This window comes from Bos indicus x Bos taurus, chromosome 6 (assembly GCF_003369695.1).
Source record: "Bos indicus x Bos taurus breed Angus x Brahman F1 hybrid chromosome 6, Bos_hybrid_MaternalHap_v2.0, whole genome shotgun sequence".
In the NCBI taxonomy this organism is placed as follows: Eukaryota; Metazoa; Chordata; class Mammalia; order Artiodactyla; family Bovidae; genus Bos; species Bos indicus x Bos taurus.
In genome coordinates, this window is record NC_040081.1 from 115,146,875 (window position 1) to 115,159,133 (window position 12,259).

General features: G+C 52.5%; 1 protein-coding gene across 15 annotated transcripts in view; it reads right to left on the minus strand.

Moving 5' to 3' along the window:
• Positions 1-262: 262 nt before the first annotated feature.
• Positions 263-12,259, minus strand: part of GRK4 (G protein-coupled receptor kinase 4) — a 57,468-nt gene continuing 45,471 nt past the window's right edge. For 7 of the 15 annotated variants that reach the window (XM_027545201.1, XM_027545208.1, XM_027545197.1 and 4 more), the window contains 7 exons: positions 9,462-9,551; positions 8,225-8,433; positions 5,322-5,459; positions 2,179-2,316; positions 1,616-1,753; positions 810-1,533; positions 266-407 (listed from right to left, as the gene is read on the minus strand). In XM_027545201.1, the coding sequence (XP_027401002.1) occupies positions 1,375-1,533; positions 1,616-1,753; positions 2,179-2,316; positions 5,322-5,459; positions 8,225-8,433; positions 9,462-9,551 (872 nt within the window). In that variant the 3' untranslated portion in view covers positions 266-407; positions 810-1,374. Of the gene's footprint in view, positions 408-809; positions 1,534-1,615; positions 1,754-2,178; positions 2,317-5,321; positions 5,460-8,224; positions 8,434-9,461; positions 9,552-12,259 lie in introns of all 15 variants that reach the window. The other 8 variants (XM_027545196.1, XM_027545209.1, XM_027545206.1 and 5 more) reach the window with 6 other exon arrangements.

Consider the following 12,259-nt stretch of genomic DNA (forward strand, 5'->3'; position numbering starts at 1 on the left):
TGCAAACGGCCAAGACCTGCTAACCCATGCTGACGCCCACCCACCCACACCCAGAGGAGCTCGGGGGGTGCCTCAGGTGGGTGAGGAGCAGCAGGGCCCCTTCCAGGCCTCCCCTCCCCTCTCTGTGGGGACACGCCACAGGGCGTCCACACCCGGGGCCTTCCAGGCATCCCAAGTCCTCAGGTGGCCTTTTGTTCAATCCACCTTTAGAGAAACACCAGTTCAGGCATGAACGTAGAAAGCGGGACAGACTGCTGAGCCGTCGTGAGGTGAGTCCCACATGTTTATTGCAGGTCGCAGATGGGATGGGCCCCGGCGCGTGCTCCCGTGTGGTCTGGCCGCGCAGCACGTGCTCACCGTCTGGAGGACACCAGCTTCTTCTTGCTGGAGCCGGCGTTGAAGCAGCCCTGCAACACAGGCAGAAGGCTGGTCAGGCCCCTTCCCGTGCGAGGGGCTCGCTTGCCTCATGTGTGCGTGTGTGTGCAGGCGTGTCTGACTCTGTGACCCATGGGCTGTAGCCCACCAGGCCCCTCTGTCCATGGGATTCTCAAGGCAAAAATACTGGAGTGGGTTGCCATCTCCTTCTCCGGGGGACCTTGCTGACCCAGGGATGGAACCTGGGCCTCCTGCACTGCAGGAGAGTCTTTACCACTGGGCCACCAGGGAAGACTTAAGTGCACAGAAACTGTGGGAAGTGCGGACTTCCAGGCAAGCAAAACCTTTAACCGTCCCCTCCCACGTGCTTCACGTGGTGAGGATGCTCGATTCAGCAGAGATGGGCGCCGGTGTGTCCCACTCCCCCCACTCACACAGCTCGCCCCATCCTGCGCCCACTGCCCACTGAGCGCCTCTGAGCAGGCGGGGTGGACAGCTTCTTCCTGTACGACTGTGTGGAGGGTCCCCCTCACGGTATGTGAGGCCCCCACAGCATGGACTCAGCAACGACTCCCACTGAGCGACGCGAGACATGCAGAGGAGCTCAGGTTAACTGCTGCCCGGCCCCGCATTCTGAGAGGAGACCTGGCCACATTCTCTGGGTTTATACTGAGACACGGTGGATGAGATGTTCAGTGGATGACTGAGGCAAAATCCCTCTGGAGCAGACAGGGTATACGGCAGGATGACCCACTGGTCCAAGGAGGCCTGAAACCATTCCTGAGTTTAATGCTACCACAGAAAGCCTCTCCAAACACTCTTCCACATTCAAAGGAGAATCAGCTTTCCCTGTGATCGCGGGTGAATGACGCAACAGCTCTGAGAATCAGAACAACACCAGGCAGAAACTGAAAGGACTTTCATTCTTTTACATTGGTTCTTCACAATGCTTCACGAGCCTAGTGCGGAACGCGTTCTCATGGACAGCGGGGTCTCTTTTCAAGTGCTGGAGCCATTTCTTCTTTTGCGATCAGGACAGAGTTCATACCAACGGCAAACACCCCTGGGAGGGCTCTTCTCGCCGGGCTCAAACACACCGCATGGGTAGCTTGCACACTGTATACAGCCCCTCACACAGCAGGCACTGCAGAAAGAGCACTGAACAAAGAAAGGTCTGCCGTGGTGAAAGACACCTTGTAACAGGTCACATTAATAATAACAGAGCGACTGCCACCCTTACCCCTCTGGAAAAGAGTCTGTAGAAGAAGCCTCTCTTCTGCCTGGGAACTTGCTGATCCGTCTTCTCATCTGGCTCTAAAACCACAACTGGCTCGTTTTCACTTTCGTTGATGTCCTTGAAACATTCAGACTCGATCATCTGCACCCACAGAAGAGCAGGACAGAGAAGTGACGGAGGTCCGCGTCCCCCCTGGCCTCCAGCCCAGTGTTCAGCAGCCACTCTGCTCCTGTCCCCGGTTCCCACTACCCCTGCTTCCTGACCTCCTCCTGGGGTAGGTCACGTGTCTGCCAGTGTGACCCCCCGCCAAAGCATGACCCGTGGGAACTCAGAGAGCAGCACTCAGGTTGGCAGGTACCCAGCGGACCCCAGAGCCACCTCTGTCCCCTTCCCGAGGAGCCAGGGGCAGCTCCTCAAGTAATTTTACCTCCAAATATGCGCACATGCGCACACACACACACATAAATGGATGTGTGCGCAGAGCAGCTAAAGAGCTATCTCAAAGCAGAAGCTGTTCACTTCTCGGGGGCAGTAAGTAGCTGCGGTCTGCACCGCGGGAACAGTACCTCGTTCTGCCAGGGGATGGAGACACAGCCTGTGACGAACTCGCTGTAGAAGCAGCTGTCGGTGCTGTCCAGTTGGATGCCCCGCACCGTAGAGAACTGCTCGATGTCCAAGATGTCCTTGCAGTAAACCGCCTGCGGCTGTCGGCAGGAACAGAGGCGTGGCTGAGTTTCCCCCATCATGCTCATGATGCCCGAGGCTCACACAGCTGCGCACCTCTGTTCCGTACTCTCATAACTCTCAGAACCACAGGCCCCTGCTCGCCCACCGCGCCCGGCCACGAGGCCCCGGACGGCCCCCCTCTCTTTCCTGCATGGAAGCTGGGTCACAGCAGAGGCCGGGGATGGAGGAGGCGGACAGGGTACTCTGGCTGGAGCACCAGCCCCGAGCTGGGACAGGAGCCAGGCCCGCAGCCCCACCCGCACTCATAGCTGGGGGTGCGTGGGAGCCAGGCCCCGCCTCTGGAGTGGGAATCGAGAGCAGGACCCCAGGGCCCCTGGTTAGGACTTGGCCATCCCACCAGGCAAGGAGCTGGGAGTCCCGGGCGGGGCGGCCCTCAGGGGGCTGTAGAGGGGACCAAGGGGAGCACTGAGGTCGTAGGTCAGAACCCTGTCCTGGCCCCACACCAAACCGCCTGACACTTGTCTCGGACGCCACTGTTCACAGCCCCGGCCCCTGGTTACATGCAGGAGCTGCCCCAGGACAAGCCCGGCGCCTCTGCCCCTTGGTCCAGGCACCACCCGGCGTGCCCTCCCTCTGCCTCGGGATGGCTGCCTTCCCGGCCTCCACGGCCCGCAGCCGGCAGTACCCAGTGCCCGGTGGGAAAGGCTCCAGGAGGCCCCACCACTTTCCTCATCCTGCAGCCCATCTGGCTGCCTGGCTCAGCGAGTCCAAGCAAGTTCTCCCGAGATTCTCGGGCCTGGAACCGAGGCTCAGGAACCACATTTTGCGAGGACTCACTCAGAGGACCAAGCTGTGGCCACAGCACATTCCACATAAACACTGAGTCCTGACTTGCAGAGCCAGAACGATTTTAATGGCATGTCTCAGGTTCATAACAGAATATTTCATGCAAAGATGGGCACAATAAAGGACTCAAACCGTATGTACTAACAGAAGCAGAAGAGATTAAGAAGAGGTGGCAACAATACGCAGAACTGTACAAAAAAGGTTTTAATGACCCAGATAACCATGATGGTGTGATCACTCACCTAGAGCCAGACATCCTGGAGCATGAAGTCAAGCCTTAGGAAGCATCACTATGAACAAAACTAGTGGAGATCATGGAATTCCAGCTGAGCTGTTTTAAAGCCTAAAAGATGATGCTGTGAAGTGCTGCACTCACTATGCCAGCAAATCTGGAAAACTCAGCGGTGGTCACAGGACCACTGTCAGTTTTTCATCCCAATCCCAAAGAAGGGCAACGCCAGAGAATGCTCAACACCCGCCATCCCCGCCCCCCGCCCCCCGCCACAACTGCACTCATTTCACATGCTAGCAAGGTAATGCTCAAAATCCTTCAAGTCAGTCTTCAACAGTATGTTAACAGAGAACTTCCAGTTGTACAGGCTACATTTAGAAAAGGCAGAAGAACCAGAGATCAAATTGCCAACATCTGTTGGATCACAGAAAAAGCGAGAGTTAGTTCCAGAGAAACACCTGCTTCTGCCTCATTGACTTCATTTGTTGTGGATCACAACCCACTGCAGAAAACTCTTCAAGAGACGGGAACACCAGACCACCTGACCTGCTTCCCGAGAAACGTGTATGCAGGTCAAGAAGCAACAGTTAGAACTGGACATGGAACAACAGACTGATTCCACATAGGCAAAGTAGAGCATCAAGGCTGTATCTTGTCACCCGGCTTATTTAACTTATATGCAAGGTACATCATGAGAAACGCTGGGCTGGAGGAAGCACAAGCTGGAATCAAGATTACCGGGAGAAATATCAATAACCTCAGATATGCAGGTGACACCACCCTTAAGGCAGAAAGCGAAGAGGAACTAAAGAGCCTCTGGATGAAGGTGAAAGAGGAGTGTGAAAAAGCTGGCCTAAAACTCAACATTCAAAAACCTAAGGTCATGGCATCTGGTTCCATCACGTCATGGCAAATAGCTGAGGAAACAATGGAAACAGTGAGAGATTTTATTTTCTTAGGCTCCAAAATCACTGCGGACAGTGACTGCAGCCATGAAATTAAAAGACGTTTTCTCCCTGGAAGAAAAACTATGACAAACCTAGACAGCATGTTAAAAAGGAGAGACATCACTTTGCTGACAAAGGTCTGGACAGTCAAAGCTATGGTTTTTCTACTAGTCATACATGGATGTAAGAGTTGGACCATAAAGAAGGCTGAGCGCCAAAGAATTGATGCTTTTGAACTATGGTGCTAGAGAAGACTCTTGAGAGTCCTTTGCACAGCAAGGAGATCAAACCAGTCAGTCCTAAAGGAAATTAACCCTGAATATTCACTGGAAGGACCGATGCTGAAGCTGAAGCGCCAATACTTTGGTTACCTGATGCAAAGAGCTGACTCACTGGCAAAGACCCTGACACTGGGAAAGACTGAAGGCAGGAGGAGAGGGGATGACAGAGGATGAGACGTTTGGATGCCATCACCGACTCAGTGGACATGAGTTTGGGTAAACTCCAAGAGTTGGTGATAGACAGGGAAGCCTGCTGCAGTTTTTGGGGTCACAAAGAGTCGGACACGACTGAGCACCTGAACAACGACAGGTTCATCATATCCCACAGAATGAGCGCATCGCCACGCTTCCTACTTCATCTTCGGTAGCCCAAGGCCACCATGGGGACGCTCCTCCCAGCTCCGAGCTTGAGGGCCCCACCAGGCTCTAGGGATGTAACCCTCCACGGCTCCACAGCACACTCACCAGGGCCACTCCACGGCCCGCAGCACCGAGCCGGGACCCGCTGAGACCCAGTGTGGGGAGGCACATTCAGGGCTACAGAAGCAAGGGTGCCAGCTGTGACAAAGGAAGGGCCCTTGCAGGGTAGCTGGGGAGGGTCAGGGTTGCCGAGGTTCCTGGCAGGGCAGTGACCCGGGGGGGTGGCTGCAGCTCAGGCAGAGGGGCCAGGAGGGCCGGGGAGGAGGCCACCCCGTTGCCCTTGACAACACACTTACATCAGGGTGGAAAGGCGGGTCTAACATGTGGGCCTCCAGCCGCCTGAAGTTGATGTCCCTGAACACAGGGTGTCCCTTGACTTCAGCCGCCCCTTCGCCCCTGCAGCCCAGGCGCTGCTTAGGATCCTTAGTGAGTAACTGTGGAGGAGCACAGATGAGTCAGCCAAAGCTCCAAGGATAAAAGAAAACCCCTGAATCTCCACAATCATGGCCAAAGAATTAGGGAGGCAAAGAGCACCTCCGATGGAACCGTCACTCAGATTTCAAAGAATCAGCCAAACCTCATCACTGCAGATTTTACCGATTTCAAATACGTAACGCTTCCAAAAGGAGTTCAAACTAAAGTTCTGCCTCTATCAAAAAAACTACAAGTTGACTAAATAAATCCTTAAGAAAAGTTTAACCCTGTAAAAATTAGGGGATGTTTTCTCAAGAAATAGAAGCTGTCTGGGAACTTCAAAGACACCACTTCCATGCCAAGTGACATGGATAATTAGAAACCATTTTGATTTATTCATTAAACAGATCACTAAGGACTTCAGATGAGGCAAAAATTTAGCAAACCTAGTTCTAAAAATTGTATATTCTTAAAACTAATAGTGTTTCCTTCAAAAGTATTCCTTACTTATACATTTACGCAGGCAGACCTCTGACAATGGCAGGGTCGGATCCAGGCAACAGCAACTGAAGTGAGTACTGCAATAAAGCAGGTCACGCAGGCTTCCTAGTTTCCCCCGTGCTTACACAAGTTCTGTTTACACTGTTGTTGTTGTTCAGTCGCTCAGTCGTGTCCAACTCTTTGTGACCCCATGGACTGCAGGCAGCACGCCAGGCTTCCCTGTCCTTCACCATCTCCAGGAGCTTGCTCAAACTCATGTCCATCGAGTCAGTGATGCCATCCAACCCTCTCATCCTCTGTCGTCCCCTTCTCCTCCTGCCCTCAATCCTTCCCAGCATCAGGGTCTTTTCTAGTGAGTTGGCTCTTCCCATCAGGTGGCCAAAGTACTGGAGTTTCAGCTTGAGCATCAGTCCCTCCAATAAATATTTAGGATTGATTTCCTTTAGGATTGACTGGTTGGATCTCCTTGCTGTCCAAGGGAGTCTCAAGAGTCTTCTCCAACATCACAGTTCAAAAACATGAATTCTTCAGCACTCAGCCTTCTTTATGGTCCAGTTGTCACATCCATACATGACTAATGGAAAAACCATAGCTTTGACTAGACGGAGCTTTGTTGGCAAACTGATGTCTGCTTTTTAATAAGCCGTCTAGGTTGGTCGAAGCTCTTCTTCCAAGGAGCAAGCGTCTTTTAATTTGGTGGCTGCAATCACCATCCTCATTGATTTTGGAGCCCAAGAAAATGAAATCTGACATTGTTTCCACATTTTTTCCAATCTATTTGCCATGAAGTGATGGGACTGGATATAGTCTATTAAGTTTGCAGTAGCATGATATCTAAAAAAAAGTACACATTTAAAAGATAATGCTGCTGGGGAAACAGCAATAGGGGCTTCCCTGGTGGCTCAGTGGTAAAGAATCCACCTGCCAATGTAGGAGATGCAAGAGACGCAAGTTCAGTCCCTGGGTCGGAAGATCCCCTGGAGGAGGGCATGGCAGCCCACTCCAGTATTCTTGCCTGGAGAATCCCGTGGACGGAGGAGCCTGGCGGGCTGCAGTCCGTGGGGTCGCAGAGTCAGACGTGACTGAGCACACACACATGCCTATGCAGACTTTAACACAGGGTTGTCACAAACCTTCAACTTGTAAAACCAAAACACACACACACACTGTTTGTGAAGCACAATAAAAGGGAGGCATGCCCGTCATTGGCAAAAACCAAATGGCTTTCCTCCAGTTTCCAACCAAAGAGATCTGCCTCGGCTCAAAGGCACACGACGACGATCTGGGCCTTGGCAGCCCGGCCAGGGCCCGGGGCTGGGAGGTGCTGCCAAGGGCTGAGCCTGCCCTGTAAGCGGGGTCCTGTGGGGCAACGCCGGCTATGAGCTCAGGCGTCTGGGTGTTGGCAGCGCAGGACAGCGCCACAGACACCCGCATCTGGCGCCCCCCAGGGAGGCCGCCTGCCCCACGGCCTTGGCTCTCAGCCGGAACCCACGCCACTCCCTTCTGCAGACGTGAAGAGCTGGGCCTGCCACAGGCCTGCACACCTCGGAACACCGAGGCTTTGTCCCAGCCCGTCCCCCTTCCTGGACCCCCCCCCCCACAACCTCTCCCCAGCTCCCAAACCCTGCAGGTGATGCCTCCCCAGCCACCCAGCCTGACCACTCCTCACCCACCCTGCCAGCACCCAGGGCCCAGACCCCCAACTGAATCACCGCAAAGCCCTGGCTGGCCCCCGCTTTGTCCCCGCCCATCGCCCCCTGCCCTCTGCCCGCAGCCCACAGCCAGCCCCTCCTGTTGCTCCCCCAGGCAGAGCCAGGCCTCAGTCACCCACCCCAAGCAGATGAGAGCACCGGGCGTGCGCATGGAAGGGGTTAGTGCTCACTGCTGGGGAGGGGCCCGAGGGGGATTCTCAATAAACCCTCCTGAATGCAAACCAAGTTTAAAGTTTGCTCGGGAAACCCTTCATGTTGGCTTAAGAGAAGCAAGTGACAAGGAGAGTGTCTCTCTCTCCCTTACTGCCGGGACGTTCTTGAGGCTACAGGGGCAGACACGGAGTCAGGCGCTGCAGAGTGTCCAGAAGGGCCTGTTGCCTGTCAGTGCCCTGTGAGGTTGGCCAGGACCCAGCACTGTCCTGCCCTTCAGCAGCGCCTTCGGGGACAGCAAACAATGGCCTCTGCTCTGCTCTGCGGGATCAGGGACCCTGAGAGGAGGCCCCTGCTCAGCCCGAGCGCACTGGCGGACGGCTGCGTTTCCCTGCCCCCTACCCCCGCCCAAGCCGACCCACCATGCTGCAGATGGACCTGGCGTCCTCGGAGAACTTCTCGGAGTACTGCTCTGCCTCTTTGTTCACTCTCCGCTCCACCTCCTCACGCTTAACCTTCTCTTTGTATTTTTTGAACGGAGAATGTCCCTCAATCATCTCGTATATCAGACAGCCGAGCCCCCACCAATCAGGACTGAATGTATAGCTCTCAGAGTTGATAACTTCCGGAGCTGCTCAACAAATACAGGAAATTTAAGTTAAATCTCCTTGTGCTGAATGGCAAACAACACAATTTAAAGTTAATGCTTGTTACTATACGGATGAACTCAGGAAACACGATGCTAACGAGGCAGACACAAAAGGCCGGACAGCGTGTGATTCCACTTAGATGAGGTAGAACAGACAAGTCCACGGAGACAGAAAGCCCATTAGTGGCTGCAAGGCTGGCAGAGAAGGTGAGGAGCTGGGGTGACTGCTGGCGGGTGCGGGGCTTCTTCTCTGCAGGGATGAGAAGGCTCTGAAACCAGGGGCGGTAGCTGCACTGCTCTGCCCGCACTGAGAGTCCCTGGACGGCACACTCCAGACCGGTGGACTGCGTCCAGGGGACACGACTGTGCTCCCACCGCAGGCAGCGCCGGTTTGACTCCTGGTTGAGAACTAAGATCCCACATGCTGCTGTGGAATGCCCAAAATGAACATTCGTGGATTTTATGGTATGTGAATTATATTTCAGCAAAGCTGTTATTAGAAACAGTTCCCACTGTTCAGAGTGCGAAGTGAATCACGGCAGAGTTAACTACCGTGGGAAGCGGTGCTCTGTGGGAGGACCCCCGCCTCTCCACCAGACAGAGCCAGGCCTCCAGGCTCAGGCCCCAGCCGCCACAGCGGATGCGGGGGTCAGCGCAAAACTCAGCAGAGGCTCCCGGCTCACTCATATCAGGCGGCCCCTACTTGGGCAGAGCCAGGCAGGGGTCCCTGCTCAGAGCCGACCCAAGGCCAGGCCTGTGGTTCACGAAACCTTCAGAATGACTTGGTCACCTTCAGGAGGGGTGTGTGGAGCCAGGAGGAGCGAGGAGGCCACTGTCCTGTCCTGGTTCTTCTGCTCTGGGCAATAAGGGCAGGTGGGGGCGGGTACAGACCTCAGATACCACTGCGCTACCCCACAGCGGGCCAGGATGACCCCAGGTCCCTCCACACGGCCAGCTCTCTGCGTCCTGAGGCCAGGAGTGCAGGGAGAACTGGGAGGCCGGTCACGTACCCATGTAGCCCAGCGTTCCGACTCTTCCACTGATCTTCGCCCCTTCTGGGATCTCCAAGGCCAAACCAAGATCTGAAATCCGGATGTGTCCTACATGCGGCCAAACACACGATACAAATCATGGGGGCCGGCTGACACTTTGACAATAAATAATGGAAAAAAATCTAAAACACAGGGATGGAAGTTACAGCAATTCCTACTTGGAAACATTTACATCTAAAATTACATGACGCTTGTTCCTTGGAAGAAAAGCTATGACAAACCTAGACAGCATATTAAAAAGCAGAGACATCACTGTGCTGACAAAGGTCCAGATAATTAAAGCTGTGGTTTTTCTAGTAGTCATGTATGGACGTGAGAGCTGGACCATAAAGAAGGCTAAGCGTTGAAGAATTGATGCTTGTGAACTGTGGTGTTGGAGAAGACTCTTGAGAGTCCCTTAGACTGCAAGGAGATCCAACCAGTCCATCCCAAAGGAAATCATTCCTGAATATTCATTGGAAGAACTGATGCTGAAGCTGAAGCTCCACTGCTTTGGCCGCCTGATGCGAAGAGCTGACTCACTGGAAAAGACTGATGCTGAGAAAGATTGAAGGCAGGATGAGAAGGGGACGACAGAGATGAGATGGTTGGACAGCATCACTGACTCAATGGACATGAGTTTGAGCAAGTTCCAGGGGTTGGTGAAGGACAGGGAAGCCTGGTGTGCTGCCGTCCATGGGGTCGCAAAGAGTCGGACATAACTTAGGGACTCAACAATGACAACAATTATAGAAGATGCAAACATAATGCGGTTTTCTTCATCAACTCAACCACCAGCTTCATTTCATAAAACCAAATCCCCCTTAAAGTTTGCAAAACAAACTGTCCCATATTCAGAATGGGCAAATGGTAAATGTGCCTTGAAATGTAGAAGAACAGGCGGCAGCTTTTTTTTTAAACCTAAATTCAATACAAATATCCAGTCGTACTTGACACATGAAAACAGAAAACCTAACAAGCTGTCTATAACGAAGAAGTACTTGAGGACAATGAAGAAGTACTTGAGGACAATCCTATTACTCTTACGGTCTATGGCTCACTGGTGGAAAATTAGTTCTTAAGAAGTTTAATTCCATAACAGTAAAAATGCTAAAGTCAATTGCATTTTTTAAGTCTGAGAAACTAAAGTATAGGTAGAATTACATTGTTAAAAATTAAAAAACATAAAAACACAAAGAAAAGATTTAAAGTCTCCTGAAATCAAGACAAGAACAACAAAGCCCTGTCACTTCCTTCTATTCTTAATGGGAGCGGGACCTGGCCCCGGCGTATAAAGAACAAGCACAGCAGCGACTGCCGCAGGAGTGATGCTAGCTGCCTGCACGTGGGCAGGACGGGGCACATCTGCACCACTCCTGGCCACAGCTGGGAGCCACAGGACCAGCCAGGATGGACAAAACATCTGAGCGGGAGACCCACGCTGAGGCGCTCTGCTGCGGCAGCAGGAGCACTGGCAAAGCCAGGTCAAGCCAGACACTGCCGACCGGGAGTGGGGAACGCATGGAGGCTCCCCAGCCGCTCCCACCAGGACACTTTCCAAGGCTGGGAGCAGCTGAACCCAAGAGGGGAGACGTCTGGACCCCTAGTGGCTGCCGTGTGGACACGGACACCCGGACAGGTTCCGACGCTTGTGCAGAGCCCGATGGAGAGACTGTGCTGGAGGTGCGCTTCCTCCTGGGACTGTCAGGTGCCAGAACCAGCCACCCAGGCAAGGGCAGCATGATCTGCCCAAGCTGGACTCATTTCAGGAATGACAGATTCGTTTAACACTGGAAAACCAACTGGTGGATTAACCATATTAAAAAACAAACAACATATAGTCATTTGGGGAGAAAACGCACTGACAAAATTCAAGTGCTATTTTTTAAAAAGAAAAAATTCTTAAATCTTAATTTCTATAAACGTACTACAGCATGGATTTCCCTGGTGGTCCAGTGGCTAAGACTTCACGCTCCCCTGTATTGTTAATCCCTGGTTTGGGAAAGTGGATCCCACATGATGTGACCAAAGACCCCACGGGATGCAACTATTAATACAAGATCCGTGTGCTGCAATGAAGACCCAGCACAGACATACAAACAAATATTTAAGTACGACAGCAGATTCCATACTTCATGGTGATATACTAAAAAACTATCCCTGAGATCAGAAATAAGCAAAGAATTCCTGCTGTTACAACTTCTGGTAAACACTGGGTTGAACGTCCCACCTGGTGTCCTGAGGCAACAAACAGAAACCAAAGGGTCAGGAACTGGGGAGGCAGAGAGAAAGTGGTCATCTGCCAAAGGTATGCGGGTATATGCACAAAGTCCAGCAAGTCTACAACCTTCCAGAATTCAGTGACTTTAACATGGTCACAGCCATAAAATCAATTGCAATTGTAACTGCAAGTACAAACCATGAAAGAAAAAAATTAGAAGTTGACTTCACTAACTTAAAAACATTTATATTTTATAAAGGACTGGCATAACAAATATACAAAGAACTCTTAAAACTCAACAATAAGGGAAAAAAACAATTAAAAATGGGCAGAAGACTTGAAAAGACACATTACCAAAAAAGATAAACAGATGGCAAGTAAGCCCATGAAAAGTGTGGTCAGGAAAATGCAAATCAAACAAGAGCCCACGCCGCACCTGTGAGAACGACCGAGCAAGGAGGGCATGGACTCAAGCCGCTGAGATTAAAGCAAGGTGAAACAGGAAAGAAAGCAACAGAAGAGAAACGCCGCTCTTACTGCGAGTTAAACTGAAAAT